Genomic DNA, 21,816 nt, shown 5'->3' on the forward strand with positions numbered 1-21,816 from the left:
TGATGACACATCGACTAACCATCAGACAATGACCCCTCTCAAGTCCCATATCTTGCAACTTTTACAACCCATCGATAATCTCTCCTGTGGAACTGACAGCTATTACAGTCACAAATTAGCATCGCAAACTAGTGCAGGTCCCTCCCAACAAAAACCGCCAGCAATTGAGCGCTGGTCCCTTGTAAAAGAGAGCCAAAGAGCCACCGCCTGCCCCAAGCAGCAGAGCCTCCACCGCCCGTCCCAAAGCGGATGGGCCGCGGCGGAACCTTTTGCAGGCCGTTGCCGGTGGATCTTCGCGGGTCCTTTCTTTGGTTGACGCCCATCAAAGCTGGCCTTTCGTCATCGGTTTCCGCGCATTTCAAATGTCAACGTTGTCCAGACAGCGGCAGAGGCCCCAACAAACCCACCGATTCTGATTCTATTCATTCTGTACATTCTGTGCTCCGGGGATTGTTGCTGTTGTTCCCGCCATTGCTATTTTGTGCTGCACAACGAAGAGACGCGTGTGACAGAAGTAAATGCGAATCCCTGTCGTTGGCTGTATTACTATCGATTCTCGGCAGCCCGGGCTGCGATTCCCCTCCTCCTCAGTCCCGGCAACTCGTTGAGTTCATCATCCTCCTCCCAACGCCGAACCGCCGTTTCGCCTCCTACAAACGATATAACACCCGAATTTTCAACGTAATCCTATCGAGATACGAGATTTGTACGATAATACGAAAAAGCAAGAAAATATACCAAGGAAAAAGCCATGTTTTACCAGGGGAGCCTGCAAGAGGGCATTTCCACGGCGGTGGGCCAGCAGAAGCTGGTGCTTTGCTTCGTGACCAGTGCGTGATTGAACTTCGCTGTTCGGCCATCTTTGCTCCTTGTCTTGTCTGACGCCGAATTAGATGAAAATGAAGAGAGCCAAACATGGCAACATGAATATCTACAAGACAGCTCTGTAAGGCCGCCCGCACTTCTCTCCGACATTGCGGTATACGACCCACGATGTAATATGCATACTAACAGCTTGGACGCAGCTGCTGAAGCTGATAGAGACGCAAGCAGTCGCTCTGCGGCTCATCGCAGACTCGGAAGAAGCCGGATACCTGTCGCAAATCTTCCCGCTCCCCAAGACGCCGACCGTCGTCATCATGAAGCACGGCGAGCTGAAGGAGTACATCTCCGCCGGCACCAGCAAGGAGGATTTCCTCCGTCGGATCCTCGTCGCCTTCAATGCCGCTCCGCAAGTGGTTTCTGCCGCAGCCGCATCGTCGTCGTCGTTACCATCACCAGCCTCGTCACCGGCGACTTCACCGACAAGACCGGCTGCCCCTGTCCCCGCTGCCGCACACGCTTCCGTTCTCGCTCCCGCTCCTTCGACATCTCCACCACCGCCGTCCCAAGCCCAAACACAATCACAATCGCAGACACATGCACCGCCTGCGAGCGTACAAGCCGCCGCACAATCCGAGATAGTCAACAGGATCCTCGCTGAGAGGGCGGCCAAGCTCAAGGCGCAGAAAGAAGAGGCCGAGCGAAAAGCCAAGGAGGAGCGAGCCAAAGCCCAGGAAAAAGCCAAAGCCGAGGCGCAAGCAGGAGCGAATACAGATGGCGCCAAAGTATACCAGCAGGCCGAAGAGCTTAAGAAGAAGCGATTGGCGGAACAAGAGGAGCGCCGAAGGATCCTGAAGCGAATAGAAGATGACAAAGAGGAGAGGCGGATGCGGGCGTCGGCAAAGGAGCAGCAGAAGATTGAAAGCCAAAAGGCAGACAACGCTTCCTCAGCCAGTGCGAAACTGAGCAAACTTCCCTCGACGACCAGGGTGTCTGAAATGGCATCGATACAGGTCCGGCTCTTTGACGGCTCAACCATACGCTCACGGTTCAAGACGGCATCTCCCCTAAAAGAAGTCAGGCGTTGGGTCGACGAGAACAGGGAGGGAAATGCCCCCTACACATTTAAGCAGGTCCTGACACCGCTGCCCAACAAGAACATTGACGCGACGGAGGAAAACAAGGCCCTCGGCGAGCTGGGCTTGGTCCCGTCGTCAACACTGGTCCTGATTCCCGTCCAAAAGTACTCCTCGGCTTACAGCGCGGCGGAGCAGCAACAGAAATCCTTCTTTTCCAAGTTTCTCGCCATGATTCTGGGCTTCTTCACATGGCTCCTGAGCTTGATCGGCTTGGGCGGCGGGCAGAGAGAAATTACGAGAGAAAGGGCATCGTCGGATGCGACGGCGAGAACGGCTTCCGAGGAGAGGAATCGCCGAGTCAGAGGTCTACAGAACTTGCAGCGCGATCACCAACTTTACAATGGCAACTCGGTATGTGGCTTTTTATTCCTTAATCAAATGTCAAACTGTAGGCTAACGAGGCATGTTATGTAGCTGAATTTTGAGCCTCGGCCAGACGACGACGAAACATGAAAGCAGAAACAGTGTATAATAGTTCAACAGCATTGGATTTTCTTCCGCCTCACAGCGTCTTCCTTTTTACTTTTTCATTTTCTATTCTTATCTTGGAGGGGTTCTTGTTCAATCTTTCTTTTCTTTTCTTTTCTTTTCTTTTCTTTTCTTTCAATTGTTTATTTGTACAAGTACAGGATTCAAGAGCAGAGTGCACCCGTCTATAGGGATTTTCCTTTAATAAACCCAGCGAGTCCTTCTTATGCGCCTCTGTTTCGCATTTGCAACATGACGTTCCTCTGCCCAAGCCGTTGGCATCTCACTTGTTACCCAAGCGCTGCGCCCGTTATGGAGAGTGTCTGTATGTATGTATGTCTGTGCGTACGTATACCATCCCATGCATGCGTACCGTTCCCAAGTTCGTTTTCTGTATATATACATCCGTGCTCGTCCCAACGAACATGTAGATTTACATGGCCTTGATCCGATGACTTGTCTACTACATCTCCCCTATGCTGTATCTACCGTAATCATCTCGTATCCCTCTCTTCGCTTAGTACTGGCTAGCAGCGGCCTGGCAAGCCTTGAGCTGCTCAAGGTACCAGTTACAGATCTGCATGTTGCCGCCGTTCTCGTCGAGGCACTTTGTGAAGTTCTGGGCGGCGCCGGCGCAGTTGTTGTACTGCTGGTTCTGCTGGGGAGCGGCCTGGGCCTGGACGGGAGCGGCGGGCTCGGAGGAGCCGCCGGAGAAGAGGCCGCCGATTGCGTGGCCGACGGAAGAGCCGATGGCGACACCGCTATATGAGGGGAATCCAGAGAGTTAGCTCATGTGCTGTTTAGAGAGTGGTTTGGTGTTGTGGTTTGTGAGTAGCCGAGGCAATTGGAGGTCCCGGAGATGGGAAGTGCGCAAACTCCGGAGCAAAGCGCCGAGTACATTTTACATTGCGCAACACTTGGGAATCAAGCAAAAGAAGATCATTTAGCGAATGAAAACGTACGCAGCAGTGCTGGCCATCTGACCAAACAGTCCAGGGCCCTGAGACACCTGCTGGGGAGGCATCATGGTCTGGGGAGCGTGCTGCTGAGGAGCGGCCATGGTGGTGGCAGGGCGGTGCTGCTGAGGGGCGGGAGCAGAAGCGGTAGGGCGCGAAGGGGCGCGGCCGACGGAGCGTTGACGAGGCATTTCTGCGGTTGTTTTGGGTTGTGGTGAGGAAAAATGAATCGGTAAAAAAAGGCGAGGTTTTGACAAATGGTCAAGTCGGAGTTGGCGATGCTGGCAGGGTGTAGGCTGGAGGTTTTATGCGCGGCCAATGGGAGGGGCCGAGTTTCTGCTCGTGCAGCTAGAAAACTGCTAGTGCCTCGTTAGATGGATTGGATGCTAAAACCAGCCCAGCAGAAGTTATGGCGAGAACATTCTACGCCTCTGACCAGTCTAGAACGATGGCTGTGTTTTATAAACAAGATTCTGTAAAGAATTCCTTTTGGTGATTAATCTTCAATTCATTTCCCTTATTGTCTATCCGTGTAAAGAATATTATAGTCCGCCTCTTTAAGAAAACATATTATGAAGACCCTTGTGCACGATGCTCCCAGATGCCATCTTGAAGATTTGCCATCCAGCTCTTGCCACCAAACTACAGTCCTATCCCAAATCCTTTTCCCAAATTGAAACATAAATCCTTGATCAGGTGATGCTTCTGAATAAGCAGAAACCGTAAATAAACCATTGCCGTTCCGTTAAACGCCCTTATGCGCAAGTGTTCGCCACTATCCGTCAAGCACACGCTAAAAACTCTTGAAAAGAAAGTTGATGCCGCACGTCGTCCCTATAGACCTCATTTCCGGCTCTTGTTCTTGCCCTTACCCTTTGTCTTTGCCTTCTTGCTCTGGCTTGGTGACTCGTTAGCCTCTGAGTTGGCAGGCTGAGCAGCCTCTTCCGCGCTGCGCTTCTTGCTTTCTGCGGCCTTGAGAAGGGCCTTGGCGCGTTCCTCGGCAATCTTTTCCGCCAGCTTCGCGCTCAGCGTCTTGTTGTCGCTCTATAGTATCACAATTAGCACCTCAATGAACAGAAGAGAAAAATATGATGAGACGGAATATCCCATCAAGTGATGCGTAGAGGGGTGAATTACCAGATCGGCCTTGAGAATGCGCGCGGCTGCCTCCTGGTTGACGGTGAGCGTCCTCTTTGTCTCGGGCTCCTCCGCCGCCTTGATCTTTGCAAAGTACTGCTGAATCCGCTTAAGCTCAGCGTACACTGCGTGATTCTGCGCGTCGCCCCCTTGAACCTTGATGGATGCTGTGATGCGAGTTAGCCCATGCGAACCGTCAAATGATGTAGCAACAGTTGGACCTTACAGAAAAGCAAAGATTCGATAGCATATGCCGTCAAAGAGAATAGTTTGGCGCGATCCAGCAGGGGCAGCTGAGAGGCCATCTCACTGATGTTTCCCAGCAAAGGCTCCAGCGCATCCTCCAGTTTATCCAGCTGGGAGCCCAGCTTCTTCACATCTGGCATAATAGTTGGTATGTCCGCCATGGTCGCAGGTGAAGAAAGAATGAAAGTGAGGGTTTGCGACAAAGTGATGCTCGTTGCAGCTTTCTTTCACTTTTTCATCTGAGTAGGTACGATAAGAATCGAAAAAGGTTGAAAAGTCCCTGGCGCCTTACGTTATCGGAAAATTAGTCTCTTATCGGGGTGCATTCGTCTATCGGGCCACCATCCCGCAGTGGGACCCCAGCGAGAAAAAAAGAACCCGATACAACATATGGACAATTGGAACGGACACCAGCCAAAGCTCATTATCTGCGCTCCTGCAATTCTTCCCCCCTCTAGATCGCCTAAAGATACGAATTGCTCGCTCAACAGCCACATTCATTGACCATTTCCAGCGAATATTTACCGCAACTCTCTACACTGCCGACCCTTTGCTTGAATTACCTCCTCACCAGCAACCCTTTGTCCAAACCCGAGGTCATAGCACGAGCACGAGCGAAATAGTCCACTCACATACGGGGACAGACCGAGACGCCGACTTTCAATCTTTCCAGCATCTTCGAATTCCCCCGTTTCAGCTGCAGCTCGCCGACGTTTCTCGGCAGTCTTCACGGTGGCGAGCTCAGTTCGACCGCGGCTATCCGCACGGATATGTCAGAGGCCCTTAACATGGACTGGCGATAGCATCTGCCGAGGCCGGCGCTATGGCACGGTGGCATCGACCTCTGACGGCGGCAGCAGCTCTTCTACATCATCACGCGGCCCCTCATCTACCGAAGCGAACTCCCGATTTTCAGTACCCAGGCCGTGGTCCAAAGCCCTCGGACCTGACTCTACCACCGCCAAAACGTCCTCATCGTCTACGCCGAAATTCTCCGTGCCCTCGGTGCTGCTCCCTCCCGAGGCCGCCAAATCGCCTTCAGTGCACAAGATACACATTCTAGGAGATGACGAGAGATCAAGATTCATAGCCCATGCCTTGTCTGGTGTCTACGACTCCGTTGAAATGCTGGGGTGGAAGAGGAGTTCACCATCACCGTCGGCATCACCTTCTTTCTCGTCAAAGTACCGCAACGTCTACAAGTCCCGCCACGGTGACCACCGCAAGATGAAGCTTGAGCACTTGTCTGTAACGCCAAAAGCCATCACCAGAGATGACAATTCACACATCGACCAGCTGCTCGTAGCTGGCCCGGGACACGATGCAGTGGAAGCATTGCAATCTGTTAAGCACCGCATCGACAAGGACACGACGGTATGCCTGATGACAGATGGGCTGGGTGTCCTGGAAGAGGTGAGGCAGCGGATTTTTCGTGGGACCGAATCGAGCCCTAGCTTCCTCCTTGGCCATATGAGCCACCGGTTGGCCTTTAACCGGGGCCAAGATTCGGTCAAGGAACTGCGGTTCGGGAAGACGCAGCTGACGTTTGGTGATTTCGGCCGCGATATGGAAAAGACGGAGACGAGGATGAACTTTGTAAAGGCCCTGCAAGGCGTCAAGGACCTCAACTCATCCCTAACACCGTTTGACAAGTGGCTCCATTTCAAGCTCCCGTCAGTCATCCTGGATTCCGTTGTGGAGCCTGTCTGCGTCCTATTAGAGATTCCGTATGCCGGACTCTTGCGAAATCCTGCTGCCCAGCGGATGATGCACCGGCTGCTGACAGAGATTGTCTCGGTGGTGGATTCCATGCCGGAATTGGAGGGTTCCGCAGCGATACGCGACTTCATCCGCGGCAATCGGATCAAGCAGCTCATCTACAGCCGCATCATGGCGAGGCGGAGCGTCCCATCGGTCGAGCTGGAGCGGCAGATCCAAAACGGCCTGCCCACAGACGTCGACTACCTCAACGGCTTCTTCATACGGCGCGGCCACGAGCTGGGCATCCAACTGCCGACCAACATCATGATGAGGGACATGATCAAGGCCAAGCACTCGCTGGCCATTGAGAGGCTCAACTCGTACGTACCTGTCGAGGAGACGTCGGTGCCCAGCCACATGTCGTTCCGATATCGAACATTGCCAGCTTCAAGCCGCGGCAAGCTCGTGTAAATTACATTTACTAGCCTGGACAGAATATGGAGTAAATCCACTTTTGTATACTTTCTTTTTTCTATGTCTCTTTTTGTATTTGGATTTAAGGCATTAGCAACGGCGTGGGGGGAAAGACAGGCTTTCTGTGTCGTCGGATGCTTGTACTGCAAAGGCACGGCACGACGTACACGAATGAAATACAAGATATCAATGAACGTACCGTATACTTCGTACATGCACCTGCACCTGCACCTGCACCTTGTACAAACAATATAACTCATACAGGACCGAATTACGAGAGATACGGCGCCAGCGAATCGGTGAGAGAAACGTGTTGTACGAGTATCTCGCGTCCGAGGGCAGGCAATTTCCCCCTTGCCTTGACGCGCCCGTTTCGCGGTCGGCGATTTACGGCACTATATTCGAGAGTCCTTGGCGTGCAGTTGCGAATCGTCTTTTCGGCCTGAGCCGTGCCGGCACATTTCGATCCTACCCAAGTTAAAGGCCTGCGCAACAGACTTTTTAACATGCCTTAGCAAGGCTGCAATGCTACCTTATGAAGCCATACCCGCGTACAACTGCAACTCTCGCCCCCTTCGGACTCAGAGTCCTGTCCGATACAGCCGGCTTCAACGCAAATACTAGCTCGATACGTCACGATGGGCAGCTGAAAGACCGGGGGAACCAACCCAACCCATCTCGCCCATGGATGGACCAAGCGGGGTTGGCAAAACCAACTCCATCGAGGCTACGATATCATAGGTTGGAGTTAGTTCGCCGAGGTGCTCAACGCCAGTCCCGTGTCTCTAATTTACCCCATCATTTTATCCCTTGAGCTCTCCTTGCTTTTTTTTATTCGGCTTCACGAGAATTCCTCTTCCCCTTTCTTCTTCTTCTTCTTCTCCTTCTTTCTTTCTTTCTTTTCTTTACTTTCACATCGTTTGACTCCGCTGTAAAGCTTCTTGTATTTCCCCACCAGTTCTTCAGTGCGTGTAAGCTGAGCTCACTTACACACTTATACGCCTGATTTAGAGTTCGTCTGCATATACACGGCACAACTCTAAAAAAGGGAAAAAAGAAGAAAGAAATAGAAAAAAAGAAAGAAATTCATACACGATCACAGAAATCTGGAAATCAATGGTCATCATGTCTTCTTTCAAACCGCTTTCCACATTTCCCCTCTTCTCCAGATTTCCCCCAGAGCTGCGCCTAAAGATCTGGCACGAGAGCTTGCCGGATCTGGACGGCATCACGTTACACAGCTACAAGAAAGGATGCTGGGGTCTGCGAAGCCTGCCAAAATCAGAGGTCGATCTGATACTCGATCAGATGCTCGTTATGGAAGAGGACACAATCGACTATGATTTCCGCCACGAGATGCTGGATCCTGTGCAAGTTGAGCTTCCCATGGCGTTTGTCAACCGCGAAGCACGCAGCGTCGCCTTGTCTTGGATGCGCAAGCGAGGCGTCGAGATGCGCTTCGACAAGGGCAGAAACTGCCATGTCTTTGAGGAGCGGTTTGACCCGAGGCGTGATGCCCTCTTCATTACCCAGAACCAGTGGGATGACTTTTGTCTCGAGCCCTTTGACCGACTTGCACAGCCGGATCTCGCCAGCCACACTGTCAAGAGCGATGCGGATCTCACACGCATTGCCATTCCTCATCCCACTGTTGGAACTGACTGCTCTTCGCTGGCCGAAGTTTTCCACTGGTTTCCTCATCTAGAGGTGCTGTACGTCGTCTTGGACTTGAGAATAGACCCCAAGATTGAGATGCTGCTGCGGAAGGGAGACCGCAAGCAGGCCAAAGCTCGTATGCAGAATCAACAGTGGGTAGTTGATGATGCTGAAGAAAACACGCTGGTCTGGAACGGCGCGAATCGTCGCTTCCAGTGGCAAGGTGGTGCTGGCTTGGGCAATACAGCGCTGTATCGAAGAATGGAGGAGGTGGCTAGGGAGATCCGTGGAAGGCTTGTGGCGAGGCAGACTGGAAGCTTCGAGATCCAGCCTGTGTATGCCGTCAAGGGATGATGACATCAGCGTGTTTTAGATTGATTTATGAGGTATGGCGACTTTTGATTCATGTTATGGGTTTTATGAATTGGGATTGGGATTGGGATTGGCACGGGATTGGAATATCATTTGGGATAGGATGGCATGGCACAGCATTGGTATCATCCGGCAGTGGATTTTAATTTTGGGATTTTCTTCTTGTTTTCCTTTTCATCATCATCTTCTTATTCTCATTATTTCTTCAGCATTTAGCATCATGATTTTGCGTATGCATCACTTTGGTGTTTCGTATTAGTCGAGATGATGCAACTCTTTTCTCTTGTCCTTTTCCTCCACTTACAAATTCATTGACCGAGGCTCTGTGGTTCGATGATAAATTTGTCAAGTGGCGTCATTTGCCGTGGCCACTGTAGCAATCAATACTACATGCAGCACAGATGAATACATCAATACCACCTCCTACCTGTGATTCGTATTGCCGCTCCCCACCGAGTATTGTTGATTGTGTGATATCTCAAATGTTCCCTGCAGCTATTCCCACCTTCCAAACTAGTCTCGTAGCTACCTATATTCTAGCTGTTATAGCTGCTATAGCATTGGGTGCGACCACCTACATTTGCCCAGTATACGGATCACGTGCGGGCATAGCTACCCCTCCAAAGAGCCGCTGAACAAATTACCAAGCTTAAGTTGCCTGGTCGAAAAAAAGGCCCCGCAGCACGATGACGACTGTGTAAACTTTTGGAATCCATACAAGACAAAAGGGCAGCTCTTCGAAATGGACGAATCAGAGCTGGAACAGGTCAGTTTGTTTGATATTCCTCCCTTCTTTTTCCCCCTTTGATATCGTACATACAAGTTCAAGCTCTCATACAACAGTGTGCAGATCCGGAAAGCTCGTCTTGAGCAGCTCAAGGCGCAGGGAGGCGGTGGTGGAGGCTCTCGCAATGGCGGCGGTTCAGGCCAGGACGGAGAGAGACAGAGACAGTGAGTCACTGGGTTGGAAAGAGACCCAAAACGCAGCTAAATAGAATACACCTTAGACAAGCAGACGAAGCCCGGCAGCAGATGCTCAACCAGATCCTCCACCCCGAGGCCGCTGACCGTCTCGGCCGCATCCGACTCGTCAAGGAGCAGCGCGCAATCGACATCGAGAACCGTCTCCTCACGCTGGCGCAGACGGGCCAGCTGCGGCAGAAGGTGACGGAGGCGCAGCTCAAGGACCTGCTGACAGCCGTGGCGGACAACCAGGAGCAGGAGAAGATTGTTGTGAGCAGGCGAAAGGGCTGGGACGACGACGATGATGACTTGTTGGATTTGTGAGCGGGCATTGAATTGGGGGGTTTTCTTCTTTTTTCCCCCACCATTTTCTTCAATATGGTATTGACTACCTACGAGTACCTATTCATCTCCTAGTCTTTTGGCTGTTTAATCTTACACAAGGTGAACGTGCATGGGATAAGGGGAGAGACATGAAAAAAAAAGGTCGAAAAAAAGAAAGAGAAAAATAGTACACAGCTCATAAGGGCTTCATGTCAAGATGGCTCGATAGTCGTCAAAGCTACCAAAGCCAGAAAAAAAAGGAGAAAGAGAGAAGAGAAAACAACTCTCAATTGAGACACAACCACCATGGTATATCATACACATCACACCCGTCAAAACCCATTTTCCCGCATCTCCTTAAGCCGCTTCTTCTCCTCCCTCTCCCGCTTGCGAATCTCTCGCAGGTCCGGCGGCTGCTCAATGCCCAGCTCCCGCCTCAGGTCATCAACGTCTCGCTCCAGCTCCTCCTCCCAAAAGACGTTGATAATCTCCTTGCTACGCACGCCGTTCTTGACTGCCCACGGCATGTACACGCTGAAGAAGCGGCGCCTCTCGGCCGGCTTGAGCGTCGCCACGGCCAGCATGCTCAGCCCCGTCATGGGAATCAGCGTGTTGGCAAACTCAAAGGCCTTGAGCGCAACCTCGCCCTCGCGCACGGTGGGCAGGCCCGTCAGCGCGTGATAGAAGTCGTGGCACTCGCGGTACCGCTGCATCACGTAGGCACACTCCTCGTCGTCAATGTACCGCACCGGCGACCGAGTGTCTGGGGACACGCCCTCGCGGTCCAGCCAGGAGACGTAGGCGCGGCCGACGGAGTTCTCCGGCAAGGCGCGCAGGGCCGGGATGCTGAGCGTCTTGGAGCTGATTCGCGGACGCAGGCGAAGGATTCGACGGCCTGTGGGATGGGCCAACATGGCGTCGCGGAGGCGGTAGATGAAGTAGGGGGTCGCCGTGGCCTCGCCTAGGGTGGCTATGAGATCTGCGATTTTGTCAGAATCTTGTCGTTTCTACGTGTATGTGTGTGTGTGTGTGTGTGCCATGTTATCTGGCATGTGTCATGTCTGGCTCTATCATGCTCTATGCCTTTACCCATATCTCCATCTTGTCCATCTTGTCTATCCTCTCTTGCTCTTCTTTGCTCGTCCGACTCTCTCTCGCCTTCTTTCTCCTCACCTGGAGGGGGAGGCAAGGGGGTTGTCTCAGCCGTCATACAAATCCTGCAAAAGCGGACCCGGCATTGTTTGCTTTTCTGCCCCAAGACTATACAAGATAGCTGAAAAACAAGAACAGGCAGTCAGGCAAAGGCCATGGGAATTGGGGGGCTAGGAAACCAGCAGGGGAGGGGGGGAAAAAGAAAGAGAGGTGAGGGAACAGCGTAACAGAGCATACTATCGGCTTAGCGTAGCACCTGCAAGGGAAAGATGAGGGGGCAAGAAGAAGCAAAGAGAAAGAATATCGTATCAAAATTCATGGCGTACCAGCACGGTAGGGATTCAACAGCGACATGATGCCAGATCCGAGCGCCATGCCTGCTTGCTCGATCCTGGTCAAGGGCACATGGCCGGGATACTTGGGCGCAGGCCGGTTGAGTGCAGAGAAGCTGCGAGCCGTGGCACTTGCGGCCGGTCTCGTGGCCGTCGAGGAGCGGCAGATTGCATATCGTGAGGGTGATGATGGTGTTGTTGGTGTTGGTGACGGCGATACCAGGGCCGGCGCTGTCGAGGCCGAGAGCCAGTTCGAAGACGAAGCCGCTGCTCGGAGCCCAGACCGGGCTCGCATCAATGGCGCTTCCATTTCCGTCTTTTGCCGCAGGGCTAGTGTAGCAGGATGCGGTGCGTTGCGAGCGGCTGAAAATAGAACGAGTACTCGTACAGACGCTCGCAAGACGAAGGGGGAGGAAATAAGGCAAACAAACGATCAACGGAATTCGCCCGCCTTTGGTGCTCCGGCAGTCCCCTGTCGCGGTGTCTCTTGTCTCGCACACCACCCAATTCCCCTCTCCAGCCGCGCTCTGGCGTCTTGTAATTTCAAACGAGGGATATGAGGGGCCTGACAATGTCTCCCATTGGACGCCTGAGTGAGAACTCGAAGTCGGCGAAAACAACTCAGGAATCAAAAAGAGACGGACGAGGTTGGATTGAGGACCAAGATTTTGGGCCGATCGGATGACTGCCGGCCGACCAGGAACTAATAATTTGTGGGGGGGAAATCCATCCATACTAGACTTGATTTTGGTTGATCAGTTCATTCAGCCACCGACGAGAGAAAGCCGGAGAAGTGTGTCTCTTGTTATTGTTATTCCGCATGATCAGGCCGAGAGGCTTGCATTTGTGCTCCCACATGTGATTTTCGCACTGATGTATTACCACCTGTGTGCGTGAATCAAGCTCAATGGTATGGAGTAGAGTCTACCTAATCCACCAGCAGCAATGGCACCAGAAACCGGGTAGTTGTGAGCCCATGTAAACAACTTTTTGGCCCGCAGAGTGGGCTTCTCATTCGATGTAAGACATCAATGGTAGCATCCTGCTCTTGTCAGGCACACTACGCTCATAATCTCCGCGCTGATTCACTCACTCACACAAAAGCACATGTCAGCTCAAAGATGGGCGCGCTCTGACAAGCTGAGACGATACTTGCTTTTTGCTTGCTCGCACGCAAGCGCCTAGAGAAAAAAGCCACTCGGAACGACGACTGCAAGGTTCATGCTCTCTCATTTCCACAGCATCAAGCACAGACGTTTCTGGCCCCTCCTCGTAACGAATTGATTTGCTGGCAAAAGTTCTCATGCCTGGCAGAACGAAAAACAAGTGGGCGGGAATAGATGGAGGAGAACCCCACACGTATGTGGGAGCACAAATCTAAACCTGCCACACATGAGCAGTCCTTGGTTTCTAGGCGCATAATCTGTGTAACACAATGACCTGTCTGGATGACTTGTACTTTTCGTCCCCTTGTTCATTTTTGAAGAGGGGGGGGGGGACAGAGGGAAGAGGAGAAAAAGAGAAAGGCTTTGGGCTGGCCTTCTTTAGGTGCCGACATTGCTTGAATTGTTGGGATCTCTCTCCGTGCCTCTAGATGGGCAATGGACGGCCTGATATTCAAGAATAGCTGTAGCAAAACACCGTAGAATGAACAACCGCATGTTGATGAAATAGTATACTTCTTCCCCCTCCTCGCTTTAGGGGATAGGTACGACAACAAGCTGTAAGCCAGTCTTTTAGCTACCTGTACACAGCATTAAACGTAGCAGCCATCTGCCGGTGGCTTGTAAAAATCCAGGCACGCGTTTGGTGTGCTGCCACAGCATCTGGATACATGCGTCTACATATCGCAGAGGTAGAGTTACGTCTCAATCCTATTTTCCTCCAGCGCTTCAGCAGGTATCCCCGCGTAGTTCATCTTGTCCATTATGTTGCTCTGGTTATTGTGTTTGAGTGGCTGGCTGCGTCTTATTGCCTCTCCTCCTCCGTGAATTCTGGCTGTCATATCATCCCCGCGGCAGCTGGATAAGACATCAGTTTGTTTGCTACTTGCAACCTCGCTACTCTCTACCATCTTTTCAATCTTTTCTCTTTTTGTTTCTAGCTGCTTCAGCGCGGGAACTTGCACCAGAAATAACCTTTTGCTCTCTTCCCCTCTCCTTTTGTGTGCTCCCCTTCCCCACCCATTCTCCCAGTCAACGACGTATCCCGTGTAACTCGCTCTCGAACACAGCAGCAAATTCGTGTGCTCCGGCGTGTTATTCCTCGAAGCCCCGGCTGGGAATACTTGTACCATCAACAGAGCCCTCTGAGGCGATCGCTTGGGTGCATAAAAGGAGCCCTCGACCTCGATGTTGTCCTGAACAGAGCCAGATATAAGGCAGCTATCAGCGATAACAGCTCAACTACCAGCCTTTAGGTACCCAGGCAGTTGCAAACGCGAATACGAAACAGCTGCAAACGCAGTAGCAAACGGAAGCATCAAAAAGCAGCTGCTGCAATTCCCATTGTGTTTTCTTTCTTTCCTGCTCCTTCCTATTTATTCTCCTTCTTCACCCCCTTCCTTTGTCTCCTCTCTTTTCTCTTTTCACCCTTAAAGCTCTTTCATCTTTCTGGATGATTTGCAGCATCTGCGCAGGCTTTGAACATGCCTATGATATTTTCAGAACACATGGAGCAATACGATCTCGAAATCGTGTTTCCTCGAAATGCGAACTTTGTGGTACCGTATCAACGGACAGAGGTCGAGTACGTAGATGATTGCATTCCATTTGCATTCCGATCCCCTCTTTCTGCCGCCGCTACTAATTCTCTCTTTCTTCCTTGCCCATCTCTAGCATCGTCGTCATCCATGGTCTCAACATTGAGGCCAATTATTATGTGCACAGAGACACCTGGTCCTACTGTGGCAAGATGTGGCCCAGGGATATCCTTCCCAGCTGCTTTGAAAAGCGTTGTCGCGTCATGCTCTTCTCCTACAATGACGGCCTCTCCGTGAATGACGAAGACACTCGATTCATCAAGCATTGTGATCGGCTTCTTCGACTTCTCATGGAGAACCGACTTGACGACCCTACTCGACCAATCGTCTTCATCTGCCACGACATTGGTGGGATTATCGTCAAAGAGGTTAGTTCCAGGACCCTTTCTTTGTAGAAACAACTCAAAAGGGTTGACAGCTAACGTTGCATTTTGCAATGCTCAACGTAGGCATTGGCCAAGGCCCATTTGGACAAGACCGGCACCATTCATATCATCGATCAGTGCACTCGCATGCTAGTCTTTTTCAACACTCCTCACCACAACGTTGCCAAGTCTGTGAGAAACATTGCCAACGCTGCCGTTCGTCCCACGCCTCCTGAAGTCCTTGACATGCTGGACAAGGCATGCAACGAGCACGTTGAACGCATCGCACCTCTGGAGAACAGAGGCCGTCTCTACCGTCGACGCGTGATTATCAACTTCCATGGCACTAACTGGTACCGTGGCAAGCAGCTCGTATGTTAATCTCCTCATAGCATCTCTCCTTTTTCAAGAGCAAGCCGACTAATTGATTAACCTTTTCCCTCTCTCAAGCTTGTTGAAAAGGAAGACACCATGATAAATGCCAGACCCGAATATTGGGAGAAGCATTTCAACATCTACGGCGATCACACGTCCATGTGCAGGTATCCATCCAGCGAGGACATCACCTGCGAGACTGTTCTCAAGACGATTGGCCTCAACACCTATCTTGCCTTGCGTATGTTCCCTACTCTCGAAATTATCCACAGGGCGAAGTTTCGCCTTTGAAGGATACACTCTCCACTCCCAAATACCAAAAGGAGCACCCACTAAGTTACCCAGAAATGGATTGCTAGACGCGAAACATTTGCGAAAGCGAGCCCCCCGGCGACCTTTTATACCATCGGCCCGTCACTTGTCTTGGCTTGCTATTTGGGATTGATTTAATCAAGGCGAACAGGCAGTTAAATAGATTGATTTGTTGCGCTCATTTAATGATGAGTATTTGGTAGTTTTGGGCGTTTTGGTAGTGCTTTAGGAAGGGTAGTAAGACTAAATGAGACTGACTTTTTTTTAATACTGCTGTCGTTGTAATCGATTTAATTGCGTGCGCTACCACGACTATATTTTTCTTATTTTTCTTCTTCTTGTTCGTTTATCAATTCATTTTCCTTTTGTATCACGAGTGACGCGTGTCTGTTGCCCATTCGTTCCCTTTGTTCCTGCTTCCTGGGCCACATCTGTGTGACCATGTACTAAAAGCACACGCACAGCGAAATCCCAACCTTCAGCCTCCAACATTCAACTTTCAACTTTCAAAGTGAACTACTCGAGCAATGCTAACATCTGTCTAATTCAAACTTTTATTCAGCTACGATTAAATTCAGTCACCACAGAGGATCCGCCAATACAGAGCCATTGATCGCTGTCAGCTGAGACCAAGCTACAGCAAAAACCGCATCTGGTAGACCCTCCTCTCTGAACGTCACTGACACTTTACTATTAAAACACACGTTTTTATTGAGCCTGTTAATGCTGTGTTTCCTAACAGCAAATTACCTGAACCGAAAGCTGTCTATACCTTGATGCATCTACGCCCAGACGCATCTTTCATCATTACAAATTCCAAGTAATAGTCATGATCTCAGCCGCACGAGATCATCCTGATTATCCCATAGACACGCTTTTCCACACGCCGGAGGACCCGTTCTCAAAGAATTCAATTTTGACCAGTGCCCAATTCACTGCTCACCAGCAATCGTCGGGAGCCCTTTCCCGGTGATGGACAAGACCGAGTACAAGACCCAGAAAGAAACAAACAAACTGTTCTAGCATCAGCATCAAGGATAACATCGGTCAGCGAAAAAAAGAGGATGATGGAGCCATACATCACCAGTGCAATTGTAAGTGGTCTGTTTCTTTTGAAGTTGGCAATGGTAGGCCTGACTCGTACTGAAGCCAACACGACGCCCGTGTAAACAGACGCGGGCGACAACAGCGAAGTGTGGTCCCGGAGGAAACCATAGCTGCCATCATCTTGGAACAAGTAACGACGAGGTTGCTGAAGCATGAGCAGCGTGTTGAGGCGCGCCATGTTCAACTCGCCATACGTGAATCGCTCGTCGATTTGGCCATGGATTTTGCCGTTCTTACGGAGTGTCCGCTCAACAAACCCCTGCCAGTCGTCAAATTCCATGTCATCAGGCAGCAGCTTGCTTGCTTTTGCAATGCGAAAGTCACTCTCGTGTGAAATAAGAGCTATATACGAGTACACGAAACCCATCGCGCACTTCCAGAGCTTGCTGTGCGAGCAAGGCTTGCGTTTCGAAAATCGCGTTTGACGTCGTACAAGCCCTGCCGCCCGAAGCATCTGAAACTCAGAAGCATAGGAACATCCTTTAGGGCACTCAAGCTGTTCCGACCAGAACTCAGGGTCGAGAAGATACCTTGGGAATGGCTTGATGAAGATCTTGCCCTTAGTCCAAAGCAGGTGTGTATCCATCTTCTCGGTTACCAAGATCTCGAGGCCAAGAGCCTGCTGATGGTGGAGAGCTTGCGGAGGCTTAGCCTTGCCAAGGATGGAGAAGTAGGTCGAGGCTTCCGCCAATCGCTCGATATTGAGATCATCTTTCAAGAAGTGTTGAACTCGGTTGTGTGGTATACCTACCCAGGCCGGTCCATTGCGGAAAGAAGCCGGTAGCATGCGTCGAAGCTCGCTTTCGGTGAGACGATTCTCTTCCTGCTTGGGTTGATCAGCAAACGACACCTTATAGTTATTGTTATCAGCGACTTTCACATTGAAAAGTGGATGTGAAGAATGAGATTATCTGTGAGAAGACTTACCTTTTTCTCAGTCTCAGTGAGAGCTGAAGAATCCATTGTGCTTGAATGTTGCTGATGCATTCTATCAAAAGGTTAATGGACAACAAAGGTGATCGAAACGAAACGACAATTTCAAGTGCCAGACACAGATTTATAACAACAGACTACCTAGGTGGCATCGGCCTAGTAAAGGAGAGACAAAGGCGACGGCTCGGACGATTGACAGGGCACAAGTACGGCAAATCAGACACGGCCAGCATTTGAGACCAGGCAGTCAGCATCGCAAGACGCGGCCTCGGTTCTATTGGAGCTTCGCTTTGCTGCTTTTCACACTATCCGGTGGCTTGCTTTAGGAGATGGAAACATCATACATCATTGTCTCTAAATAATTACACCACGTGCGACACCCAGGAGCGGCACAGACGACGATCAGCACCGAGAACCCGGTATCCAGAGCTGTGCTCACATTCACGAAAGGGATAGCGAGCTGATGGCGAAGCTCCAGCCCCTAGCCGCAGCATCTCGACCGGCTCCTCTCGCTACCTTTGACTAAGTGGCCTAGTCTTACTGCCTCCTCGTCTCGAAGCGATCCGTGTTCATTGGCGTTCTCGGCTGGGTGGCGGACGTGTTTAGCTGAGTTCTAGGCCCATCCTTGCCGCCTGACGGTGCTAATACAGGTGGTAGTAATATGCTACAGCAAACAGACCAGCAAACTGAAACTTGCAAACCAGGTCGATTGAAGCCCGACGTCAGTAGTCAAGCCCGACAGCCCCGTCTCATCATTCCGTGCCCCGGGATAGCTTCTTCTCCCCTGTCCAGCAGGGGTTGAAAGCCACTTATTGAGTGCTTGTACAGGTACGAAGAGTACTCAGGCAACTTGTCTGCCAAGGATTCTTGCATTCACACCCTCTCAGCCTCCGGAACTTTAGATCCAACCCGCGCAGAACATAACCCACAATCCCATCACAGACAAGCAGGCTGCATATGCCGGGCCGCCCTCCTAATGTCTTGAAATTACCACTTTTTGGCGGTGTGACAGGATGGGGGGTAGCTGCCGTCCTACTAAGACACCCTCATGTGCCGTGCGCCGCACCGCAAAAGAAGAAAGTCACAGAAGAGAAAAGATGTTGGGGGCAGCACCTTACGATAAGTGGGTGTGCATGTAAGAGGAGCCAGATTCATCCGAGAGAGATCGGGTGCGGGTCAGTCCTGGCGATGAGAGCCAAAATGTCCGATGCTCATGACCGTCGGCCGCACCTACAAGACATCAAGAGCGGCTTGTGCGAGGGCGACTGGCGCAAGGCCTTGCTCGTAAGTGTGTTCGTGTCTCATTATCATTATCTAGGTCATTATCATTTCATTCGCTTTGAGCGAGCTGTTCATCCAAGTGTCCTGTCCTCGGGCCCCGATGCATCTTTGTCCTTGTCCCCCTTTCCTTATGCGGTTTATCGATGTTACCCCAGTCCCCCGATCATCATTGCTTGGTGCCATATTTGCAATCGCCGATTTTATAGTTCCGTTTCACTCGGCCGATTTTCACAGATGATCGAGTCGGGCCACTCGGCCTCGACCTGCTCGGCCTCCTCCGCCTCTTGTGCTTCCTCTACTTCCTCCACCTCCTCCACTTCAACCACTTCGATCACTTCAGCAGCCTTGGCTACCTCGGCGATCTTGATCACCTGAATCTCCTCCACCTTCTCAACCCTCTTGACCCGCCCCTCGTTGGCTTTTTCGATGGCTGCCCGAGCACCGGCCCACGGCTTTCTCCCTCTGCCCATGTCAAAAAGCCTGTACACTGCCGAGACATTGGGCCCGTCCATGATGAACTTGTAGAGCATCCTGTTCTTCCACCAAAATTTCCATGCTTCCCAGCCCCAACCCTCGAGCCGTTCAATGACACCGGTTCCAGCCGCAGCATTGAGCCATGTATACGTGCCTCGAATGTCTATACGGAGACCAAGATATGCCATCGGGCCATGTTCGAGGGCTCGCACCATGAAATTATAATGAGAATCAATCTCTCTCTTCATTGCCCGTGGCGAAGGGAGAGGATAGCTGCCCGACCACATGCTGGCGAGTGCCATGGTGGCGAGGTCGTAGAGAACAAACGTAGGCCGCAGCGTTGTCAGACTGCCCAGCACTGCCAGTGACTCGGGATATCGTTCTGATAGGATGCCGTGGTATAGCCTTTGATATTCACTGTCCTTGTTGTGATGCTTTGTACCTTTGAGCTCCTCAAATGAGTCCATTGAGAACTCAATATCGGCAGGATGGCCCTCGCCTTTGATGAGGGACAGATCGTGGTAGTAACCACAGCAAAAGATGATGGCATCAACGTCTGTAATCTCGCTGCCGTCCTTGAACACCACGGTTCGGGGACCAGCAACGCCCATGATGCCGGGATAAATCTTGACGTCGCCGCTGTCTAATAGACCAGGCAGTTCATCGCACACAAATGGAGTACGATAGAGCGGGCCGCTGACGGGGCCACTGAAGCAGGGGTGAGCCCTCAAGGTTGGAAAGGCATAGCTTTGTGCGAGACCGATGGCTTTGCCGGCAAAGTAATTCGTAGCATTGGGAGACAGCCGCATACAGAGTCGGATCATCGAGTCCGTACGACGGGTCATGTAATGGTCCCACGGTCGCCCTCCAATTGTTCTGGGGATCTATACAGCACCCTGTCAGCAACTTCTTTCAAGCATGGTCCTAGAGGACGTCGGTAAATCATTTACCAGAGAACACCGACTCCTGCTGCTGAGGTACAGCTTATTTGCGCCGGCCTGCTTCAAGAAACTCAGGGTATCGGCTCCAGTCGAGCCCAGACCGACAACCAAGACGTTCTTTCCGGTGTATCTTGTCGGGTCCTTGAAGTCGCGGGAGTGGATGGCGTCTCCGGCGAACTTTTCGATGCCCTTGATCTCGGGCATATTCATGACGCTCAAGCCGCCCGTCGCCATGACGACTCGGTCATACTCTCGCTCCTCTTCCTCGCCGGTTTTTGTGTGCTTGGTGGATACGATCCACACGCCATCTTCTTCGTCTCGTCGGATGCTCGTTACGGCCGTTGAAAGCTCGATGTGCTTGATAAGCTCGAATTTGTCTGCATATGCCTCGAGATAGTCGGCGATCTGCTGTGCGGAGGGGAATGACGGATAGTCTGTTGCATCACCTAGTCAGCAGAGTTTCCGGTGCTTCGACATGCTTGTATCTTACCATCGGGCATCGGGAAATCTGTAAAAGAATTCTGCAAGATAATGCCTTTGCATGAGCCTCACGTGCCAACATCAAACTTGGTTTTCAGAGTCACAGGCACTCACTGTTTCTTTTGACATGTTTACCCTCGTACCCGGGAGTGCTGACACTTGCTGCGCATCCATGGAATGGTGCCAATTGCCTCCGAGATATTCATTCTGCTCCAAGGCTCTCACGTTCAGGCCCTGCTCGACCAGATTTTTCACCGCCAGCAGGCCCGTGACGCCTGTGCCCACGACGCACACATTGTTTCCCAAGCCGCCTTTACCCGTGCCGTAGGTATCCATTCTGGCGCCAGTCTTGGTGAGAGTTTTTCCCCCTCTATGCTGCAGAGGCTCCCGTTATGAGAAAAGCTGAGGAACAAGGAGGAAAAAAGCTGTCGAGGTTGGTGGGTGCGCAAAATGGAGCTCATGGCCGTTGGGCATCTAGCTCAGGGGTGTTTCCCTATTGCCCGTCCCGTCAGCTAGGCCTAGTGCCATCTGAGAAGAAAGAAAATCAGCTTCCAATGGCACAGCTAGCGATGTGGACAACAATGGTTGGAGGTGTGGATCCGCCTGGGCGCCGTTGAAGATGCTCCCGGACGCTAGAACGATAAGAGCAGGTTGGACGACGATGCTTACACGATTTTATGCGCATGTGCTGATACTTTTCCACGGGTCGATTATTCTGAGTAAAGAGTTTTATCATCATATCTTCGTTCGAATGTTCCATCCAGCTCTATCCTAGGCTAAATGAGGTGTTTCTACGATTCAGAAGGCGTCAACGAAACATGTTGAACCATCACAACAATCATGCCCAAGCCCGTGATGACGCCCACCATTAGCTACTGGCTTACAGGCATGCCACCATGCAGATGATAATATCAAAGAAAGGAATCAGGCCTAGACACGAAAAACTACTCCATTGCAGCACGTAGATGCGCATTTCCCCACCTGACAAGATCCTATATCTTGACGTATCATTCCTTTGAGTTGTGATCTCACGCAAGGAAATCAG

At 51.4% G+C, this 21,816-nt stretch overlaps 8 protein-coding genes across 8 annotated transcripts; 3 read left to right on the forward strand and 5 right to left on the reverse strand.

Annotated features, from left to right (window-relative positions):
• Positions 1-751: 751 nt before the first annotated feature.
• Positions 752-2,414, forward strand: M431DRAFT_489293 (hypothetical protein; the record flags this gene model as incomplete). Its single annotated transcript, XM_024916659.1, has 4 exons — positions 752-830; positions 894-946; positions 1,026-2,312; positions 2,376-2,414. The coding sequence occupies 4 exons, from the start codon at positions 752-754 to the stop codon at positions 2,412-2,414; spliced, it is 1,458 nt and encodes a 485-aa protein (XP_024780208.1).
• Positions 2,415-2,946: 532 nt separating this feature from the next.
• Positions 2,947-3,576, reverse strand: M431DRAFT_477003 (hypothetical protein; the record flags this gene model as incomplete). The annotated part of the gene is made up of 2 exons (XM_024915528.1): positions 2,947-3,190; positions 3,392-3,576. The coding sequence occupies 2 exons, from the start codon at positions 3,574-3,576 to the stop codon at positions 2,947-2,949; spliced, it is 429 nt and encodes a 142-aa protein (XP_024780209.1).
• Positions 3,577-4,147: 571 nt separating this feature from the next.
• M431DRAFT_185251 (hypothetical protein) lies at positions 4,148-5,013 on the reverse strand. Its single transcript, XM_024913169.1, has 3 exons — positions 4,749-5,013; positions 4,523-4,689; positions 4,148-4,429 (listed from the first exon to the last, which is right to left on the reverse strand). Exons 1-3 carry the CDS (start codon positions 4,927-4,929, stop codon positions 4,229-4,231), a joined length of 549 nt encoding a protein of 182 aa, XP_024780210.1. The 5' UTR covers positions 4,930-5,013; the 3' UTR covers positions 4,148-4,228.
• Positions 5,014-5,995: 982 nt separating this feature from the next.
• M431DRAFT_70806 (hypothetical protein) lies at positions 5,996-10,258 on the forward strand (the record flags this gene model as incomplete). Its single annotated transcript, XM_024921824.1, has 3 exons — positions 5,996-6,853; positions 9,822-9,922; positions 9,979-10,258. 3 exons carry the CDS (start codon positions 5,996-5,998, stop codon positions 10,256-10,258), a joined length of 1,239 nt encoding a protein of 412 aa, XP_024780211.1.
• A 332-nt stretch (positions 10,259-10,590) lies between these two features.
• On the reverse strand, positions 10,591-11,866 carry M431DRAFT_62811 (hypothetical protein; the record flags this gene model as incomplete). Its single annotated transcript, XM_024921623.1, has 2 exons — positions 10,591-11,237; positions 11,737-11,866. Coding segments are annotated over 2 exons (777 nt in total), but the record flags the coding sequence as incomplete, so codon positions are not given.
• A 2,348-nt stretch (positions 11,867-14,214) lies between these two features.
• On the forward strand, positions 14,215-15,634 carry M431DRAFT_185393 (hypothetical protein). Its single transcript, XM_024913170.1, has 4 exons — positions 14,215-14,490; positions 14,580-14,871; positions 14,953-15,240; positions 15,319-15,634. Exons 1-4 carry the CDS (start codon positions 14,390-14,392, stop codon positions 15,532-15,534), a joined length of 897 nt encoding a protein of 298 aa, XP_024780213.1. The 5' UTR covers positions 14,215-14,389; the 3' UTR covers positions 15,535-15,634.
• Positions 15,635-16,465: 831 nt separating this feature from the next.
• M431DRAFT_477011 (hypothetical protein) lies at positions 16,466-17,625 on the reverse strand (the record flags this gene model as incomplete). Its single annotated transcript, XM_024915529.1, has 2 exons — positions 16,466-17,512; positions 17,590-17,625. The coding sequence occupies 2 exons, from the start codon at positions 17,623-17,625 to the stop codon at positions 16,466-16,468; spliced, it is 1,083 nt and encodes a 360-aa protein (XP_024780214.1).
• A 1,265-nt stretch (positions 17,626-18,890) lies between these two features.
• Positions 18,891-21,360, reverse strand: M431DRAFT_502673 (hypothetical protein). The gene is made up of 4 exons (XM_024918186.1): positions 20,886-21,360; positions 20,782-20,812; positions 20,301-20,725; positions 18,891-20,234 (listed from the first exon to the last, which is right to left on the reverse strand). The coding sequence occupies exons 1-4, from the start codon at positions 21,105-21,107 to the stop codon at positions 19,077-19,079; spliced, it is 1,836 nt and encodes a 611-aa protein (XP_024780215.1). The 5' UTR covers positions 21,108-21,360; the 3' UTR covers positions 18,891-19,076.
• Positions 21,361-21,816: the final 456 nt, after the last annotated feature.

This window comes from Trichoderma harzianum (genome assembly GCF_003025095.1).
Source record: "Trichoderma harzianum CBS 226.95 unplaced genomic scaffold M431scaffold_1, whole genome shotgun sequence".
Classification (NCBI taxonomy): Eukaryota; Fungi; Ascomycota; class Sordariomycetes; order Hypocreales; family Hypocreaceae; genus Trichoderma; species Trichoderma harzianum.

Bases quoted from the DNA above. Each gene is read 5' to 3' on its own strand.
- M431DRAFT_185251 (XM_024913169.1), bottom strand. From the start codon at position 4,929: ATGGCGGACATACCAACTATTATGCCAGATGTGAAGAAGCTGGGCTCC. The intron at 4,690-4,748 runs GTAAGGTCCAAC...CTCGCATCACAG, and splicing joins TATCGAATCTTTGCTTTTCT to CATCCATCAAGGTTCAAGGG. The intron at 4,430-4,522 runs GTAATTCACCCC...GTGATACTATAG, and splicing joins GCATTCTCAAGGCCGATCTG to AGCGACAACAAGACGCTGAG.
- M431DRAFT_502673 (XM_024918186.1), bottom strand. From the start codon at position 21,107: ATGGATACCTACGGCACGGGTAAAGGCGGCTTGGGAAACAATGTGTGC. The intron at 20,813-20,885 runs GTGAGTGCCTGT...ATTATCTTGCAG, and splicing joins TAAACATGTCAAAAGAAACA to AATTCTTTTACAGATTTCCC. The intron at 20,726-20,781 runs GTAAGATACAAG...GTGATGCAACAG, and splicing joins AGATTTCCCGATGCCCGATG to ACTATCCGTCATTCCCCTCC.
- M431DRAFT_185393 (XM_024913170.1), top strand. From the start codon at position 14,390: ATGCCTATGATATTTTCAGAACACATGGAGCAATACGATCTCGAAATC. The intron at 14,491-14,579 runs GTACGTAGATGA...GCCCATCTCTAG, and splicing joins TATCAACGGACAGAGGTCGA to CATCGTCGTCATCCATGGTC. The intron at 14,872-14,952 runs GTTAGTTCCAGG...TGCTCAACGTAG, and splicing joins GTGGGATTATCGTCAAAGAG to GCATTGGCCAAGGCCCATTT.